The sequence below is a fragment of the Notolabrus celidotus genome, chromosome 9, assembly GCF_009762535.1.
Source record: "Notolabrus celidotus isolate fNotCel1 chromosome 9, fNotCel1.pri, whole genome shotgun sequence".
NCBI lineage: Eukaryota > Metazoa > Chordata > Actinopteri > Labriformes > Labridae > Notolabrus > Notolabrus celidotus.
In genome coordinates, this window is record NC_048280.1 from 31,342,723 (window position 1) to 31,358,469 (window position 15,747).

General features: G+C 41.9%; 1 protein-coding gene across 1 annotated transcript in view; it reads left to right on the forward strand.

Moving 5' to 3' along the window:
- Positions 1–15,747, forward strand: part of atp2a2a (ATPase sarcoplasmic/endoplasmic reticulum Ca2+ transporting 2a) — a 34,580-nt gene that overhangs the window by 12,020 nt on the left and 6,813 nt on the right. Inside the window, exons 6-15 of the mRNA XM_034691585.1 lie at positions 7,716–7,796; positions 10,291–10,376; positions 10,539–11,003; positions 12,546–12,634; positions 12,791–12,893; positions 13,299–13,430; positions 13,844–13,963; positions 14,053–14,271; positions 14,387–14,722; positions 14,927–15,147. Coding sequence (XP_034547476.1) covers positions 7,716–7,796; positions 10,291–10,376; positions 10,539–11,003; positions 12,546–12,634; positions 12,791–12,893; positions 13,299–13,430; positions 13,844–13,963; positions 14,053–14,271; positions 14,387–14,722; positions 14,927–15,147 — 1,852 coding nt within the window. The remainder of the gene's footprint in view (positions 1–7,715; positions 7,797–10,290; positions 10,377–10,538; positions 11,004–12,545; positions 12,635–12,790; positions 12,894–13,298; positions 13,431–13,843; positions 13,964–14,052; positions 14,272–14,386; positions 14,723–14,926; positions 15,148–15,747) is intronic.

Sequence of the window (15,747 nt, forward strand, 5' to 3'; positions counted from 1 at the left end):
CTGATATAACTATGACAACACAAAAGGTACTGTTTAACAAGTGACAACATCTGCTCAGCTGCATGTGCTGCAGACTTTGCAAAGAGTGTAAATAATGGAGGCAGAGCATGGTCAGACTACTTAATGGCAACATTTCTTTCTATATTCCTCCAAGCACTCATTTTTCAGCATTTCTTGTTTTGTAAGAAGTTTTCATATGGTGCTTATCATAAAACACAAACACCAATATAGATATATCCGTAATAGATCCATATTAGCAGACCAGTGTATTGTGTCCACCTACAAAAATGTGGTTCCTGTCCTACATCAAAACTAACCCATGGAAGGAAGAATCTGCAGGACGGGACATTCAGATCAGTGATTCTGTCCCAGTAGTAAGTGATAAAAACACTTCTAATAAACAGGTTTTCACAAACATCTATGATTGCACTGGATAAATATGTGCACTTCCAAAATTCCCAACTTGTTAAAGGATTTCAGTTCTTTGCCTATCTTAACCAACCTCTAAAAACCAACATACGATGAAGCGGTGCGATGTTCACCAGTTCTTCTCTTGTCATGACATTAACTGAGTGCTCCCAGTTTTCCACCCTGTGTTGTAGCCTTGTATATTTGGATGTTGGCCTTTCCTCTGAGCAGCAGCACTCAGTGGGTTTGCTTTCTGCTGCCTGTGAAGTTGTGGAGTCTGGCAGTGACGAGGGCTCATGTGGGGTAGTGTAGGAGGGAGGATCTCTCATCTGCTCCCATTGTACTGGAAAGAGATGACCTTATAGGGAAGCGCTTTGTGGACGACCGTCCCACCCCAACAGGGTCCGACCGTGTGCTCAATGCACATTGCACACTGACCCTACCCATCAGCGCCCCGCATCCCCCACTAGGATTCCAGACACCATGGATAGTATGTGGCATTTAATGTGGTCTGGCAAGCATCCTTTGTCACGGAGGGACTGTCTTTTGGCAAAGGTTCCGCAGATGTCAGCAGGACCAAGAAAAATGGTCTCATCTTGCCGCCGGGTGAAAGAAATGCAGGGAACTTAATTGTAGTAAAGACTGAGCAGGATACAGAGGCTTTCATTCAAATCAGACAGGTTAAAGACACTAAGTGTTGGATTCAGCTAGCACAGAGCTTGGCTGAGAAAGTATGAGGTGAATAAAATATATAGACCAATATATCTGGTGCTATATGAATCCTGATCCAACTTTCTGCAGGTCATACCAGCATTTCAACTCTAGGTCATACGAGACTGACTGCTGGACTCTGTACTTTACTAGATGGCGAAAAAAATGTATGCAAAGGTGGATTTTTGGGGGGCATTTTCACCTTTTAATGGACAGGACAGCTGAAGAGAGACAGGAAATGAGAAGAGTAGAGAGTGGGGGAGGACATGCAGTAAGTGGTCGAGGCTGGAATCAATCCTGCGACCTCGGCAAAGGGGGCTATAGCCTCTGTACATGGGGCGCATGCTTAGACTGCTAGGCCCAGATGGTATATTTAGAGGTCAGACTTTTACCCCATGAAGGCTTTAATGAGGTGCCAAGGCAGAAGGTGTTGGACCTAGGACATATAGAGAATACATTTCTGAAATGTTGTTACTATGACATCTTTACATCCTGGTTATTGCCTTCCCATTAACATTCAAATGGCTGTGAAGACAAGTCCTTTATTCATTTTTGTTTTATTTTTACTTTAGATTCACTCTTAACATTTTTTTCTTTTCATGCTTCCCAGCTTTAAGGACATGTTATCCATCACAGCCACAACATCAGGGCAGAGGGAACCGCTCAAAGTCCAGTTCCCTCATCAAATTATTCAGTTTTAAAGATTCCCTTGATATCTCGGTTTTATTAATTTGTATGAGAAACAGAGATCAGACAGGGGGAGGATGAAATGCAGGACAAATACTGAGCTACTGTGATGAGGACCAGGAGGATTTGATTGCTACATGATTCACAATCAGGATCATGGATGATGTATTGATATTTGTTCAAAATGAATTTTGTCCTTTTTAATGTACATAGAGTTCCTGCCTGTTTCTCGTAAACCCTCGGTTCATATAACAGATATTTTATTGCTCCCGGTCCTGGGACGAGTTGGGTTTCTACAGCAACAGAAACAGCAGCACGCTCTGTGTAGGCCGAGACGGTTGCTGCTTGATATTCATAACCAACGGAGGCAAAGCAGAGACCTCAGAGAGACAGTGAAGACGTGGTGGTTGCATAACTGAGGTTACAGTTGAGCATCTTCAAAGTCAGTGAAGATGTAGCTGCAGAGAAATGTTCAGCTGGTAAATATTTGTTAGTCTCTTCTGCTGCTCTCTTCTAACTCCAGATCACTTTCTCTGCTCTTATTTGACAGTGAAATAAAAACACACGTGTACCTTTGATCATGTGCTGACTCAGAGGCCAGCTGGCATATTGATCAGTTAAGCAAATCAGTTAAGTAAATGTATGCCAGCGCCATGTAAATGACACATATGCAAAAAGTTTTATCAGCACGCTCTTCACTTCTTCGTATTGATTGTACTCACTGTTAATTTTGGAGGCTATTTTAGATTTAGTCTTAGTCTTTAGACGAAAAGGCCTGTTAGTTTTAGTCTAGTTTTAGTCTTTTCAGCACTTTATAGTTTAGTAGTCTAGTTGTAGTCAATGAAAAATCTTAACATTTCAGTCTAGTTTTAGTCTTTGGTTTTTGCCAAAACATTTTCTCTCTTTAAAATAATGAATTTAGTCGATCAGATATCGGTATCAGGGCTTCAAAGTCTTCAGTAGTTCATATTTCACTCCTTTAACACTTTTGTGTAATATCTTAAGTTAAATGATTTAGCCTCTCACTGCTAAAAAGTAAAAAGAAAACATTCTTGATGTTACGACTATGAAGATATTTTGATTTTCTTGATTTAAATAAAAATGCAATGAATACAATATAAGGGCTGTATTGCACTTTTAAGATGTTCCCTGAATGTAACTGCACTGGACAGACAGTCAGTTCACTGCACTTTGAAATGCATCTGCATCTTTGATGACAAGGAGTTGATTAAAACTTCGTCAAATAGTAAACAGACGTTTTCATTATCAGTGATGCAGTTTAGCTCGTCATAGTCTTGTTTTCGTCATGAAAAAATTGGTCGTTGACGAACATAATCGTCACAATTCTCGTTAACGAAATGAACACTGATTGAACTGAATCATGGTAACAAGCTGCTCTGGTGCACCTGGATGGAGGCAGGACGAATCAATGAGTGGTTTCATCTGTTTCTTATATGTAATCAGTGGATTTGTTTATTGCATTTCAATTTTTATGAAATATTAACATCATTGTACACTTGTTTTTTTTTTTTTTATAGAAATATGGCAAATGTACATTGACAGATCAAGATTGAGAACACAATCTAAAGAAAAGAAGTGTATAATAAGTGACAATATTAACAAAGTACTATGCATCTCAAGTAGTCGAAGAAAAAAATGAAATACAAGTCATCATTTATTCACATTATTCAGTAAAACATAGAACAGAACATGACTTATCTCCCCCCAAAATGATATATAATGATAGTAATAATAATAATAATGATAATAATAATAATAATGATAATAATGATAATAATGGGGTAGACATGGGGGGGATGGGTCATTAATTGGGCAGCAAAAAACCTCCAGAGTGTTAAAGCAGGATAGAAAGGATTGCCACCTATTGTAAAACTTTCCAAAGTTACCTCTTAGTGAGTCTTTAATCTTCTCTTAGTTTTAGAAAAGAGCCTTTTAGTGCTGGAGGGTACTTTGGTGGACTTCCAGTGAGAAAGAAGACAGCGTCTCACCAATAAGGAAGTGAAAGCTATAACATCTAACTGCTTTGAGGTGTATCGATGGTAGTCTTCAGGACCTCCATAAATGACAATATGGGGAGAAACATTTATATATGTATTGAGAGTATTTTTGCGGAAAGCGAGATAATAATAAGCATATGGGTTGGGTTGCAGGAAGAAGCATGACATTTATCCCAGCTTTCAGTAACTGATACATTTGTGACAAACAAGCTTTAGGGAAATGAATCCTAAACAATACCTTGAACTGTTTCTGTGCACTTGTTAATGTGTCTTGTGAGTAAATCAGCAGTGGAGCTGTGTTAAGAAGCTGCAGGATCCTCCACCTGTTGATTGTTCTAAAACTGCCCACTCAATATGACAGAAGGTCAGCCTTTTGTTTAGCTGCCATCAGCACATGCAGCCTTGGGCCGGCCCAGAGGAGAGCAGGTCTGCTGAGCCAACACGCTGTCCCAAAACACACAGCGGAGGCAGGTGCCAATCAAAGCTGGCAGCTTAAGTTCGGCTGCCGCGTTGCTGGCTGTTAAAAGGTCTGCTTAAAAGGGCACCTATGGGAGTCATCACAGGTGAAATGCATCCCCAGTCCTGTGCTTTTGTCACCGTGTACTGTGTGAACTTGTAACCTGTTAACACCCTCAGAGGTGAAAGTGTGGCCGTTCCTGAGGAGATGCTTGGACCATGACCAAGTAGGATGTTGACACAAAGTGACTGATGATATACACACACACTTTATCAGAGCAGGTCTGCAGTGTAACACATCCTCAGGATAAATCCAGTGTGACACAATGTCTTGGAGTCCTAACAGTCACTGTGTTTTTTATAATAGGAGCGTAGGTTAGCAGTATTAGTAGAAGTCCACGGCCATGTTTTCTGGCTCAGCACTCTTGAAAAAGTTGTCAGTGTTTCCTCAGAAGTAATGACTGAGCACAGGAACCGTTACACAACCACCCGGGATGTGATTGTTAAGCTTTTTGTCTAATAAGAAAAACATGTCATGTTTTGTTCCTGTTGTGCAGCGGCAGGGATCGGATCATTTTTCCAACAAAGTAACAAATGTAGCTTTCCTGTGTTTAATCTGCACCAGATTATTAATCCATCAGGAAGTGAACTGCAGTCCTAGAGTGAATGTTGAAGTTATCCCAGTCCCTCCTCCTTATCTCTGAGCTGGAGAGCCTTATCTTCTGAAAGGAGAAGTTACCATGTAGGGTCTGAAATTAGGTTTATTCATCATTCATCATCGAGACAGGGATGACACTGAAGCTAGTCACTGAGCATTTCTATAAACCACTCTTTTCTTTAGTCTGCTTCTCAAATCTTTCTAAAAGGATTCAAAATACCTGAGGTTGAAACATCATACAGAAGAAATATATAATCATCACATTAACTAATCAGAGTTACTTTGATAATTCTAATTATTTATATAAGAAATGATTACTTCCCACACTGCAAATAATTCGGCACTTCCAAGATTTTAATTCTTAGATTGAGACATGTTAGATGAATGACCTTGTTTTTAGAGTTATTTACTTGTTGTTAATCTTTGTATGTATGGTTGAATCTTAAATTGATTATGAACATTTCTTTTGTGTCTCAATTAGTTGGGGAATCTTAAATTTAGTGAATGACTGTTAAAATAAGCTACATTGGTTGTCTCACCTAAAGATTCATTAAAATAAAACTTGTTTCAAGATTCAGTAACAACTTCAAGTTGCTTGATTTAAGAATAACACATAAGGCATCTATTCAAGACACAATTCAGCTTGTATCTTATGGATTGCTCATTTTTCTGCTGTACAAAATGGTGATATATTTGTTTTGGTTTGGCTCTGAAGACTGTTTTAAATGTCTTGAAGTATGCATCAACCCTGAGCCAATATTAATAGTTAATAGTTTCTGATGTTATATGTTGTTAATCCTGACATTTATTAAGTTGTCAGTCATCCAGCTTGCTGTTGTGGTTTCTGTAGAAACATTTCAGAGGTATATTCTAAGAATAAGACCTGGTTTAAAGATTTTAGTTTTGGTTTTAAGATGGATTAGGGTTTATTTTAAGATGAGCCAGCTTATATCAAGAAACTGCGTAATAATAGTTTTCTAATAGTGAGTCATTTTTTACTTAAATTGGAGTTGTTTTTCTTGTCCACACTTCCTTATTTGCTCAAATTAAGTATACAAAATAAATAAATGAGATTGTATTTGCTTAAATTCAGTATATTTCACTTATAAGTGTGCTGTAGGAAGTTTGTTTTCGAGTAGTTTGAGCTAAAAATCAGCATATTCTACTTATTTCAACCCTTTTTAATAATTTCAGAGCCTGCTTATTTCTAGATTTAACTATCTCATTTTAAGATTTCTTATCAAGTAAAATTAACTTGCAGCATGGACAGATCATTTCACTAGTTTTAAGAAATCTTCACCTTAAATTATTATTTTTTTACCCTATATTTAAGCTACCCTTTTTAGCAGTGCAAAGTAGCAGTTGAGTTAATATTTTTTTTACCTGCCATATCCAACATTTCCTCTTTGTTTTTTCATCCCCTGTTTCCAGTGCACCCGTTTTATTTCCAGGCTGAAATGGATCAAAGTGTCATTGAGCTCGACATAAGTCCTTCTCAGAAAAGCTATAACTGTCTGGATGATCAGCCAATGCCTGCTGGCAGATCACAGCTCCTGGCACAGCTCTCAGCACATCTCGTGTGTTGATGATCAATCCAGCTATTCACAGGGTCATGTCTCATAGTAAGAAGTCAACACTTCAGAAAGGCTGTAATTAAGTTTGAAATGTGTCAAAATATAGACATTCAGTTAAAAATAGAGGGTACAGTGAAGCAGATATATGATGACTTGTAGTGTTCTCTCTTCTTCACTTCCTGTGCGGTGGCAGTAAAAGAAAACAGCTGCCATTGTGTGGCCACATGTAAACCTGATCGGCTCATAGGGGAATATATTGAAATGCTTTTCCCATCTTTGGCTGCAGGCATCGCTGCTATTTTCCTCTCTGTTCAGTCAAGGTCATTGGGGGGGGGGGGTGTATTACTTGTTGCCCTCAAATGGTAACATAGCCTTCAGTATATTTTATCAAACCTTTGTTTGTTTACAGTTTCTCACTTTAACTTCGCATCATGTCCTTTTCTGGATTCTTCCCCATGCTGTGCTCTCGGTTGGGATCTTTTGTAATCATCTGACACAATTTGCATTTTTAACTAATTAGGCTTATATGAAAAACACGCCCAGAGAACTGTGCCACAGCCTGAGCCATTTCCCCAGTTTCCATCGCCTTTTTGTACCACTAGGAAGCTGAATTGGGTCACTGCAATTCCGATGTACCCAAATTGGCCTTTCCTTTGAGACAGGCCTTTTATGGCTCACAGGTCCTTCATTTCCTCCTCTTTCTTTGTCTCTCCTTCTCTTTCCCTGCAGTGATGGCAGCTCTGCTCTGTTGCTGTGTGGCACAGCAACCTCCCTGTAATGAGCTGTGTTTCGTCAGCTTAGTTTACACTAATGCTGAGTTACTGCCTGCACAAAGCAGACGATATCTCATCTGTTAAATCTTCATGTAGGCTGTGCACACAGACACACACACACACACACACACACACACACACACACACACACACACACACACACACACACACACACACACACACACACACACACACACAGGAGGAGAGAACAGATAAACTGCATGGAAATCAAACCACAAGTGATAGAGTGCTCTTAGTGTGGTGGAAAATCAGACACAATTCAACTGTTTACTGCCTCTTTAACTCAAGTTTCAGACAGAGCATAAAGACTTTTTTAATTAAATGTTATATGAAATATTTTTCTGTGTTCATGTTCCTGAAGTGTTTCTTTTTGTGTATTTTCTCTAATTGTGTGTCTGTTTGCTTTCAGTTGGAGATAAGGTTCCGGCAGACATCCGTATCTGTTCAATCAAATCAACGACTCTGAGGGTCGACCAGTCCATTCTGACCGGTAAGACGGGTCCTCTTCTGATATGATCGCCTTTTAATTATTTCTGTGCCTCTTATTTTTTTATCACTTCTACTTTTCCTTTCTCACTTGTACAGTCTATGGTTTCTCATGAAAATGTTGACATTATGGGACACCGTTAGCCTAGAGGTTAAAGCGTGTGGCTGTAATCCAGTGTAGCGGTTTCTTGTTCGACCATAGACTGTATAAATGATGGCAAGGTCTCCGTGACATCACCCATCTGTTTCTGAAGCACTGTTTTGAGGCCAATCGTCGACGGGAGCCATATTGGAAATGCTGAACTCAACCAAACTTAGTGTGAGGTAAAGAGGCGGGGTTTGAGTCTCCTAGCCAACAGCTACAGTGTTCCTGCCAAGCGGCAACCTCCAGTCTAAAAATATGAGTCTAATGCTGAAGTGCTAAAAACTGCATATTTGAGGCTGGATCCGGAAGTACCAGAAACCACATACACACAAATTCAAAAAAGCCGATCTTTACAGCAGAAATAAACATGTTTACAGCCTGGTACAAAAGACGAGTGCAGTCTGGGTAGCTCAATTCTCGATCAGCACACACTGTGTGTGTGTGTGTGTGTGTGTGTGTGTGTGTGTGTGTGTGTGTGTGTGTGTGTGGGTGTGGGGGGGGGGGGGTATTTTTGTAACGCTGCAATTTAGAAGATATTGAGATTACTAATCTTCCAATGAGAGGCACAGCTGACTTGATGACAGTCGGGAACACTGTAGCTGTTGGCGAGGAGGCTCAAAGCCCGCCTCTTTACGTCACAATCGCTCGACAGCAGCAATATGGCTGCCGCCACCGACTGGCCTCAAAACAGTGCTTCAGAAACAGATGGGTGACGTCACGGATACTATGATCATATTTAATACAGTCTATGGTTCCCGCCTGTCAATCAAGTCAGCTGTGCCTCTCATTATGGGAAACTCGTAATCTTAATATCTTTGAAATTGCCACCTCAGGAAAAAAATTCCCCCCTGTATAGTGTGTGCCGATTCAGAAATTAGCTATCCAGACTACACTCGTCTTTTGTACCAGGCTGTAAACATGTTTATTTCTGATGTATAGATCGTCTTTTTTGAATTGGTGTGTATGTGGTGTCCGGTACTTCTGGAGCCAGCCTCAAGTGGACACTCGATGAACTGCAGTTTTTAACGATTCAGCATTGGCTTGATTTCTCGCAGCCGTAGGTTTGCCGCTTGTGTTCGACACCCGGCTTTGACAATTTTCTGCATTCCACTCTCCACGTCCCACTTTTCCTGTCTCTCCTCAGATTTCTTACCAAATTTAGCAGTAATATCTCATAGAATATAGTTTGTGTAAGTCCATATATACACTGAATAAATACATATTCAAAGTAATTCTTGTTCGCTGTGACTTTAAATAATATTCATATTATGTTCAGTTAGGCTCAAGTCTTTGACATCCTACATTCATGTAATTTAAATCTTTGGATTGGATGTGTCCTTATATTTCAGCAACACCTACAACACCATGTAGCTTTAAAACTTACTTTTGTTGAAGATAACATTACTCAAGATAAATGTATCCAGGGGTTAAAGGTACAGTAAGTAGACGTGGGAATATTTAGAGATATGTCAGATTCTAGATTGAAACGCTTCCTTGCTCACCCCTCCTGTGATGCCTCAGTGTGATCCTGTATTAGTCATATTTTAACCATCGAAAATGTCCATCACAACAAATTCTCTTGTGAGGACAACAACTCTCTTTTTTTTTTTGTCCTCCCACCGGTGCATTTTGCAAGGCCCCTCAGTAGAAAAAGAATGAAGGAGCATTTTTTTTTTTCTTCTGACAATCATTAAACAACGCAGAGTCTCAGAGAAATAACCAATGACCGAGGATCCATGTGTGCGCAGACGTTTTTCGATGGTGTTCATAAAGGGCTGGCACCTTGAAAAAAGGGAGTGATGAAGGCTTTCCCAGCCTGAAAGACAAAGAATTGCCTTCTTCTGATGACTAAAAGCAAACACAAGCATGTAGATAGTTTGTCCATCCTGTGCCACTGTAGAAACATTGCGGTGCAGGATGGTGGCCTCTGTGAAAGAGGACCTGCTCCTCTTAAAGGCTTATTCTAAGTGAATAAAAACAAAACAAGTTTTATATTCAGCTGATTAAACACTAATTTAAACATACTGATATATTTAATTCAACTGTAACCGAGTCTGTTCAGCTAAATGCCGTCAATTACTGCACACCTTTTCAGGATCAGTCCTCCGCCTGCGTTTGAAGAACAACAAAAGCTGGATGACAATGAGTGTGATCATCTGAGCTCAGTTTTATCATGACACAGTTTCAGATTTGCTGAATGAAAACACGTGTATGTGACAGATCAGTGAGGCAGAAGAACTGATCGCTGCTGTAGATCTCTTTGTTGGTAAAAATTGGTTGTGCTTTGTTCCCAACACTCATCTGCAGAGAAATGCTAACTGCTCTAACCTGCTGCTCTCTGATGTCTCTGCAGGTGAATCTGTCTCTGTGATCAAACACACGGATCCTGTTCCCGACCCACGAGCTGTCAATCAGGACAAAAAGAACATGCTCTTCTCAGTAAGCTCTTCAGTTCTCAAACATCCTGTTGATTCCCCCCTGCTTCTAGTTTATTTGGTTTCTGTTGACTTCCTGGAAAAACTTGCCTCCCTTGTTATTTCAAGATGTGCGAGATGTTATCAGATGTGCTTGAGCTGACATGTGTACTACTTGTTATTCCAGGGTACTAACATTGCTGCTGGAAAAGCTGTGGGTGTGGTTGTGTCCACTGGTGTTAACACAGAGATCGGGAAGATCCGGGACGAGATGGCGGCCACCGAGCAGGAGAAGACACCCCTGCAACAGAAGCTGGATGAGTTTGGCGAGCAGCTGTCCAAGGTCATCTCGCTCATCTGCATCGCTGTGTGGATCATCAACATCGGACACTTCAATGACCCCGTCCACGGAGGATCCTGGTTCCGCGGGGCAGTGTACTACTTTAAGATCGCCGTTGCCCTGGCTGTCGCTGCCATCCCTGAGGGACTCCCTGCTGTCATCACCACCTGCCTGGCGCTGGGCACTCGCCGCATGGCAAAGAAGAACGCCATCGTGCGCAGTTTGCCATCCGTGGAGACCCTTGGTTGCACCTCTGTCATCTGCTCTGACAAGACGGGAACGTTGACCACCAACCAAATGTCTGTGTGCAGAGTGAGTCATACTCCTGCACACACACACACACACACACACACACACACACACACACACACACACACACACACACACACACACACACACACACACACACACACACACACACACACACACACACACTCATGCACAACAACCACTTTCTCATCATGTATTGCTGGGAACTTTGCTCCTCTGAGCTTTGTTGTCTTTTTCCTGCCTGCAGTCGGTTGAAGTTATCAGCAGTAAAGGGAGCCGAGTCTCTCCCTCTAAAGTCTCCTTAAACACATTTGTCAGCTGAACGTTAACACTGTCTCTGTGAACACGGGGAGGGATGTGTTCCCTGTGATCAGGTATTCAGGTTATTTAACCAGAAGGCAAACATGCTGCCGCTTCTTTCATCTACATTGAACCATCGGATGACTTGCAGTGCTGCTGTTGCATAACTGACCTTGCGTCACCAATCTGCAGAGCAGACAGCCTGTAGCTCCATTCCCTCTCTCTCTCTCTTTCTCTCTCTTTCTCTTTCTGTCTTCCTTTCTTTCTTTCTCTGAGTTGCAGCCTCGCTCTGTTTGGTCCCACACAGAGAATACATTTCAGCTCTAACTAAAATCTAATCCTCTTTGTTGCTCTCTCAGAACTTTGGCACAGCTTAGACTTTAATTTACAGCTTTTATCAAAGCCTTGTTTATGCCTTTGTATTGTCAGGCTGCACAATGTACTGCCTCTTAATGAACCGCCATGTGATTTATTTGTTAAACAGTGCTGTAGTCAGTGATTCAGAGTGATTCCTGGAGAGTTGTATGTGAAATTAAAAAACACAGAAAAATATTTTGCCATTTTATGAGCGATCCATTTTAGGATTTATGATGTATATGATTATATATAAAATATAAGACCTGTGCAGTATGAGAGAATCCATTTCAACATTCAGTCAGACGACCTCTCTAATCTTAATCTGAATACCAAAACAAGTCTTGCTCCTCAAAAGGGTTTTGTGTGTGTGTGTGTGCCTGTGTGTGCCTGTGTGTGCCTGTGTGTGCCTGTGTGTGCCTGTGTGCGTGTGTGTGTGTGTGTGTGTGTGTGTGTGTGTGCGTGTGTGCGTGTGTGTGTGTGTGTGTGTGTGTGTGTGTGTGTGTGTGTGTGCCTGTGTGTGCCTGTGTGTGCCTGTGTGTGCCTGTGTGTGCCTGTGTGTGTCTTCTGTACTGGAGCAGACCTGGCACTGCGTCTTCTTCCTCTCGGCACAACGTCACTCTTAACTCCGGCTCATTGGCAGTCTCTTCTGTTTACTTGTGAAGAGAAACTAAAGAGCATTTTCTCACATTAGTCAGTAGGCCACCCGGCCGGGCCCTCACAGAGACACGTTCTGTAACACTGCAGGCTAATCTGCTTTCTAAAAAAAATAGCCTGCTCCCTTCAGGTCCACAGGGGAGTTCTGTGGTGTGTGCTGCCCCCTGCTGTGCCAGGAGAGAAACTGGAGGATGATTGAGTCACTGAAGTGATGAAAGGTTTCTGCTCTCACATCTCATATCTGTTTTCTTCTACCTGCTGTTTATTCTCCAGATGTTTGTTCTCAACAAAGCTGACGGGGAGAGCTGCTCACTGTCAGAGTTCACCATCACAGGGTCTACATACGCACCCGAGGGAGAAGTGTGAGTACTTTACTGCTGACACTGTCATTACATATCTACTGTAGGTGAACCATGAAGTATGCTATTGATTGTCTTATTATAGGTAAATATTCGTCTCTGTAAGGATGTGAATTGTACACACACACACTGCTTAATGTACCTTGAAATTGTCCCCAGGTTCCAGGATGGTAAACTAGTGAAAACCTCCCAGTATGATGCTCTGGTTGAACTGGCGACTATCTGTGCCCTGTGCAACGACTCCTCTCTGGACTTCAACGAGGTCTGAACTCTTGCCGTCCTATCTTTTTCTTCATACGTCAGCCTTATGTGGTTTTAATCACAATTTGTAAAGACCTTAAATTTAACTGTAACATACTATCTTGGGGGAAATAAACATGCTGGTTGTTTGATGGACAAAAAAAAGTGTTAGGCTTTATCTTTGGATCCAGTAAATCTAGAAAAATAAAAAAGGCAGAAGTGAGAGACGGTGACTCACAGAAAGACTTTGAATTATGTCATTTTGGAGGTCAAGCCTTGATGGGCAGGTATAGACAGACAAACTCACAGGGCCTAAGTACCGCCCAACACCTTGGCCACAATAGTGGCTACGCAAACAGATTGTTTCCACTCATGTTCCCGTTTATTCGAAGATCTAAAAGGTATTAAATTGTTCTCTGTGTTTCAGGTGAAGGGAGTGTATGAGAAGGTCGGTGAGGCCACAGAGACTGCACTCACCTGTCTGGTGGAGAAGATGAATGTTTTCGACACTGAAGTTCAGAGCTTGTCTAAGATTGACCGAGCTAACGCCTGCAACTCAGTGAGTGACACCCGCTCTCTGACCTGCACACACGGCACTTTTCTCTGCTTCCACTCCCCAGGTTTCTTTTTGTCATCTCTCTCTTCATCTCCCTATATCCCTCTGTCCATCACTGTATCAGCAGATGTGTGTCTAACATGTCTGCCTGTTAAAGGAAGTTTGTCCTTGCCACTGTAACTTTCTAAATACTGCAAAGTGCTCTGCTCATGGTGGATTAAGATGAGATCAGAGTCCTGTCTGTAAGATGGGACTGGATCTGATCCTGTCTTGATGTTGGGTCTTTGTTAATAACAGAACAGAGAGTACGGTATAGACCTGCTCTGTTTGGAAAGAGTCTTCAGATAACATTTGTTGTGATTTGGCGCTGTATAAATAAAGATTGATTGATTGATGGACCCTTTATTTCTGATCAGGTGATCAAGCAGCTGATGAAGAAGGAGTTCACCCTAGAGTTCTCCAGAGACAGGAAGTCCATGTCTGTTTACTGCACCCCAAACAAGTCTCGCTCTTCCATGGGGAAGATGTTTGTTAAGGTACACAGAGAGAGACATGCACTGATGACATCATCCTGACACATTTTCTATCACGCTAAAAGTTTTTATTGACTCTGTTTACACCACAGGGAGCCCCAGAGGGAGTTATTGAGAGGTGTGCTTATGTCAGAGTGGGCAACACTAAAGTTCCCCTCAGCAAAGGAATCAAGGAGAAGATCATGTCTGTGATCCGGGAGTACGGTACCGGTCGTGACACCCTGAGGTGCCTGGCTCTGGCAACACGAGACAGCCCACCTAAAATGGAGGACATGATTCTGTCTGACACGGCCAAGTTTGCTGATTATGAGGTAAGTTTATATTTTGATCCAGTCATTTGGATATGTAAAGACTTTGCTGCTTTAGATGCTTGTGGAGTATTCTTACTGAACAATCATCCAAATCTTTGTCTCTCTCTGCGTCCAGTCTGACCTCACCTTTGTCGGGTGTGTCGGCATGCTGGATCCCCCCAGACAAGAGGTGGCTGCCTCCATCACGCTGTGCCGCCAGGCCGGCATCCGCGTCATCATGATCACCGGAGACAACAAGGGCACAGCTGTGGCTATCTGTCGCCGCATTGGTATCCTGACAGAGGAAGATGATGTGGAGTGCATGGCCTTCACAGGGCGAGAGTTTGACGAACTCTCGCCCTACAAACAACGTGAGGCTGTGACTCACGCTCGTTGTTTTGCACGCGTTGAACCTTCGCACAAGTCCAAGATCGTTGAGTTCCTGCAAGGATTTGATGAGATCACTGCTATGGTATGAGCCTGAGAGCTGCTTTTCACACACTGCACCAGAGATATTTTTGGGTTCACTAGTTTTGGGTCTTTATCTTGGTTGTTGGTCTTAAAACTAGATTTGATCAGCGTTTAAGAACATAGTGAAAACTGTTATTGTGTCTTTATTTGCCATATTAACACCAGGATCATTATGTTTGAGTAAAGAAACGTTTCTCCTCCACAGACAGGTGATGGAGTGAACGATGCCCCTGCCTTGAAGAAGGCAGAGATTGGCATCGCCATGGGCTCTGGCACTGCCGTGGCCAAATCAGCCTCTGAAATGGTTCTCGCCGATGACAACTTCTCCTCCATCGTGGCCGCTGTTGAAGAAGGCAGAGCAATTTACAACAACATGAAGCAGTTCATCAGATACCTCATCTCGTCCAACGTGGGGGAGGTTGTCTGGTGAGTCAAACGGTCTTCATTTTCTAAACTTAGTTTTGAGGACAACAAAAATCTAATACATGATCAGATGGTGGTTTCAAACCATAGATTGTATAAATAATGGACGTAGTATCCGTGACGTCACTCATCAGTTTCTGAAGAGCTGTTTTGAAGCCAATCGGCGGCGGCAGCCATATTGTTGCTGTTAAGTGATTGTGACATGAAGAGGTGGGCTTTGAGCCTCCTAGCCAAAAGCTACAGTGTTTCCGCCTTTCAATCAAGTCAGCTGTGCCTCTCATTGGAAGACTCTTAAGCTCAATATCTTCAAAATTGCAGTGTTAGAAAAAAATTCACCCCCCGTGTAGTGTGTTCCGATCAAGAAATGAGCTATCCAGACTACACTTGGTTTTTGTATCAGGCTGTAAACATGTTTATTTCTGCTGTAAAGATCGGCTTTTTGGAATTTGTGTGTATGTGGTTTCCGGTACTTCCGGAGTCAGCCTCAAGTGGACACTAGATGAACTGCAGTTTTAAGCGCTTCATCATTGTACTCATATTTTTAGACCGGAGGTTGCCGCTTGTTTCAAACATGTAATGTTGATGTCCAGATTTGAACTCTTA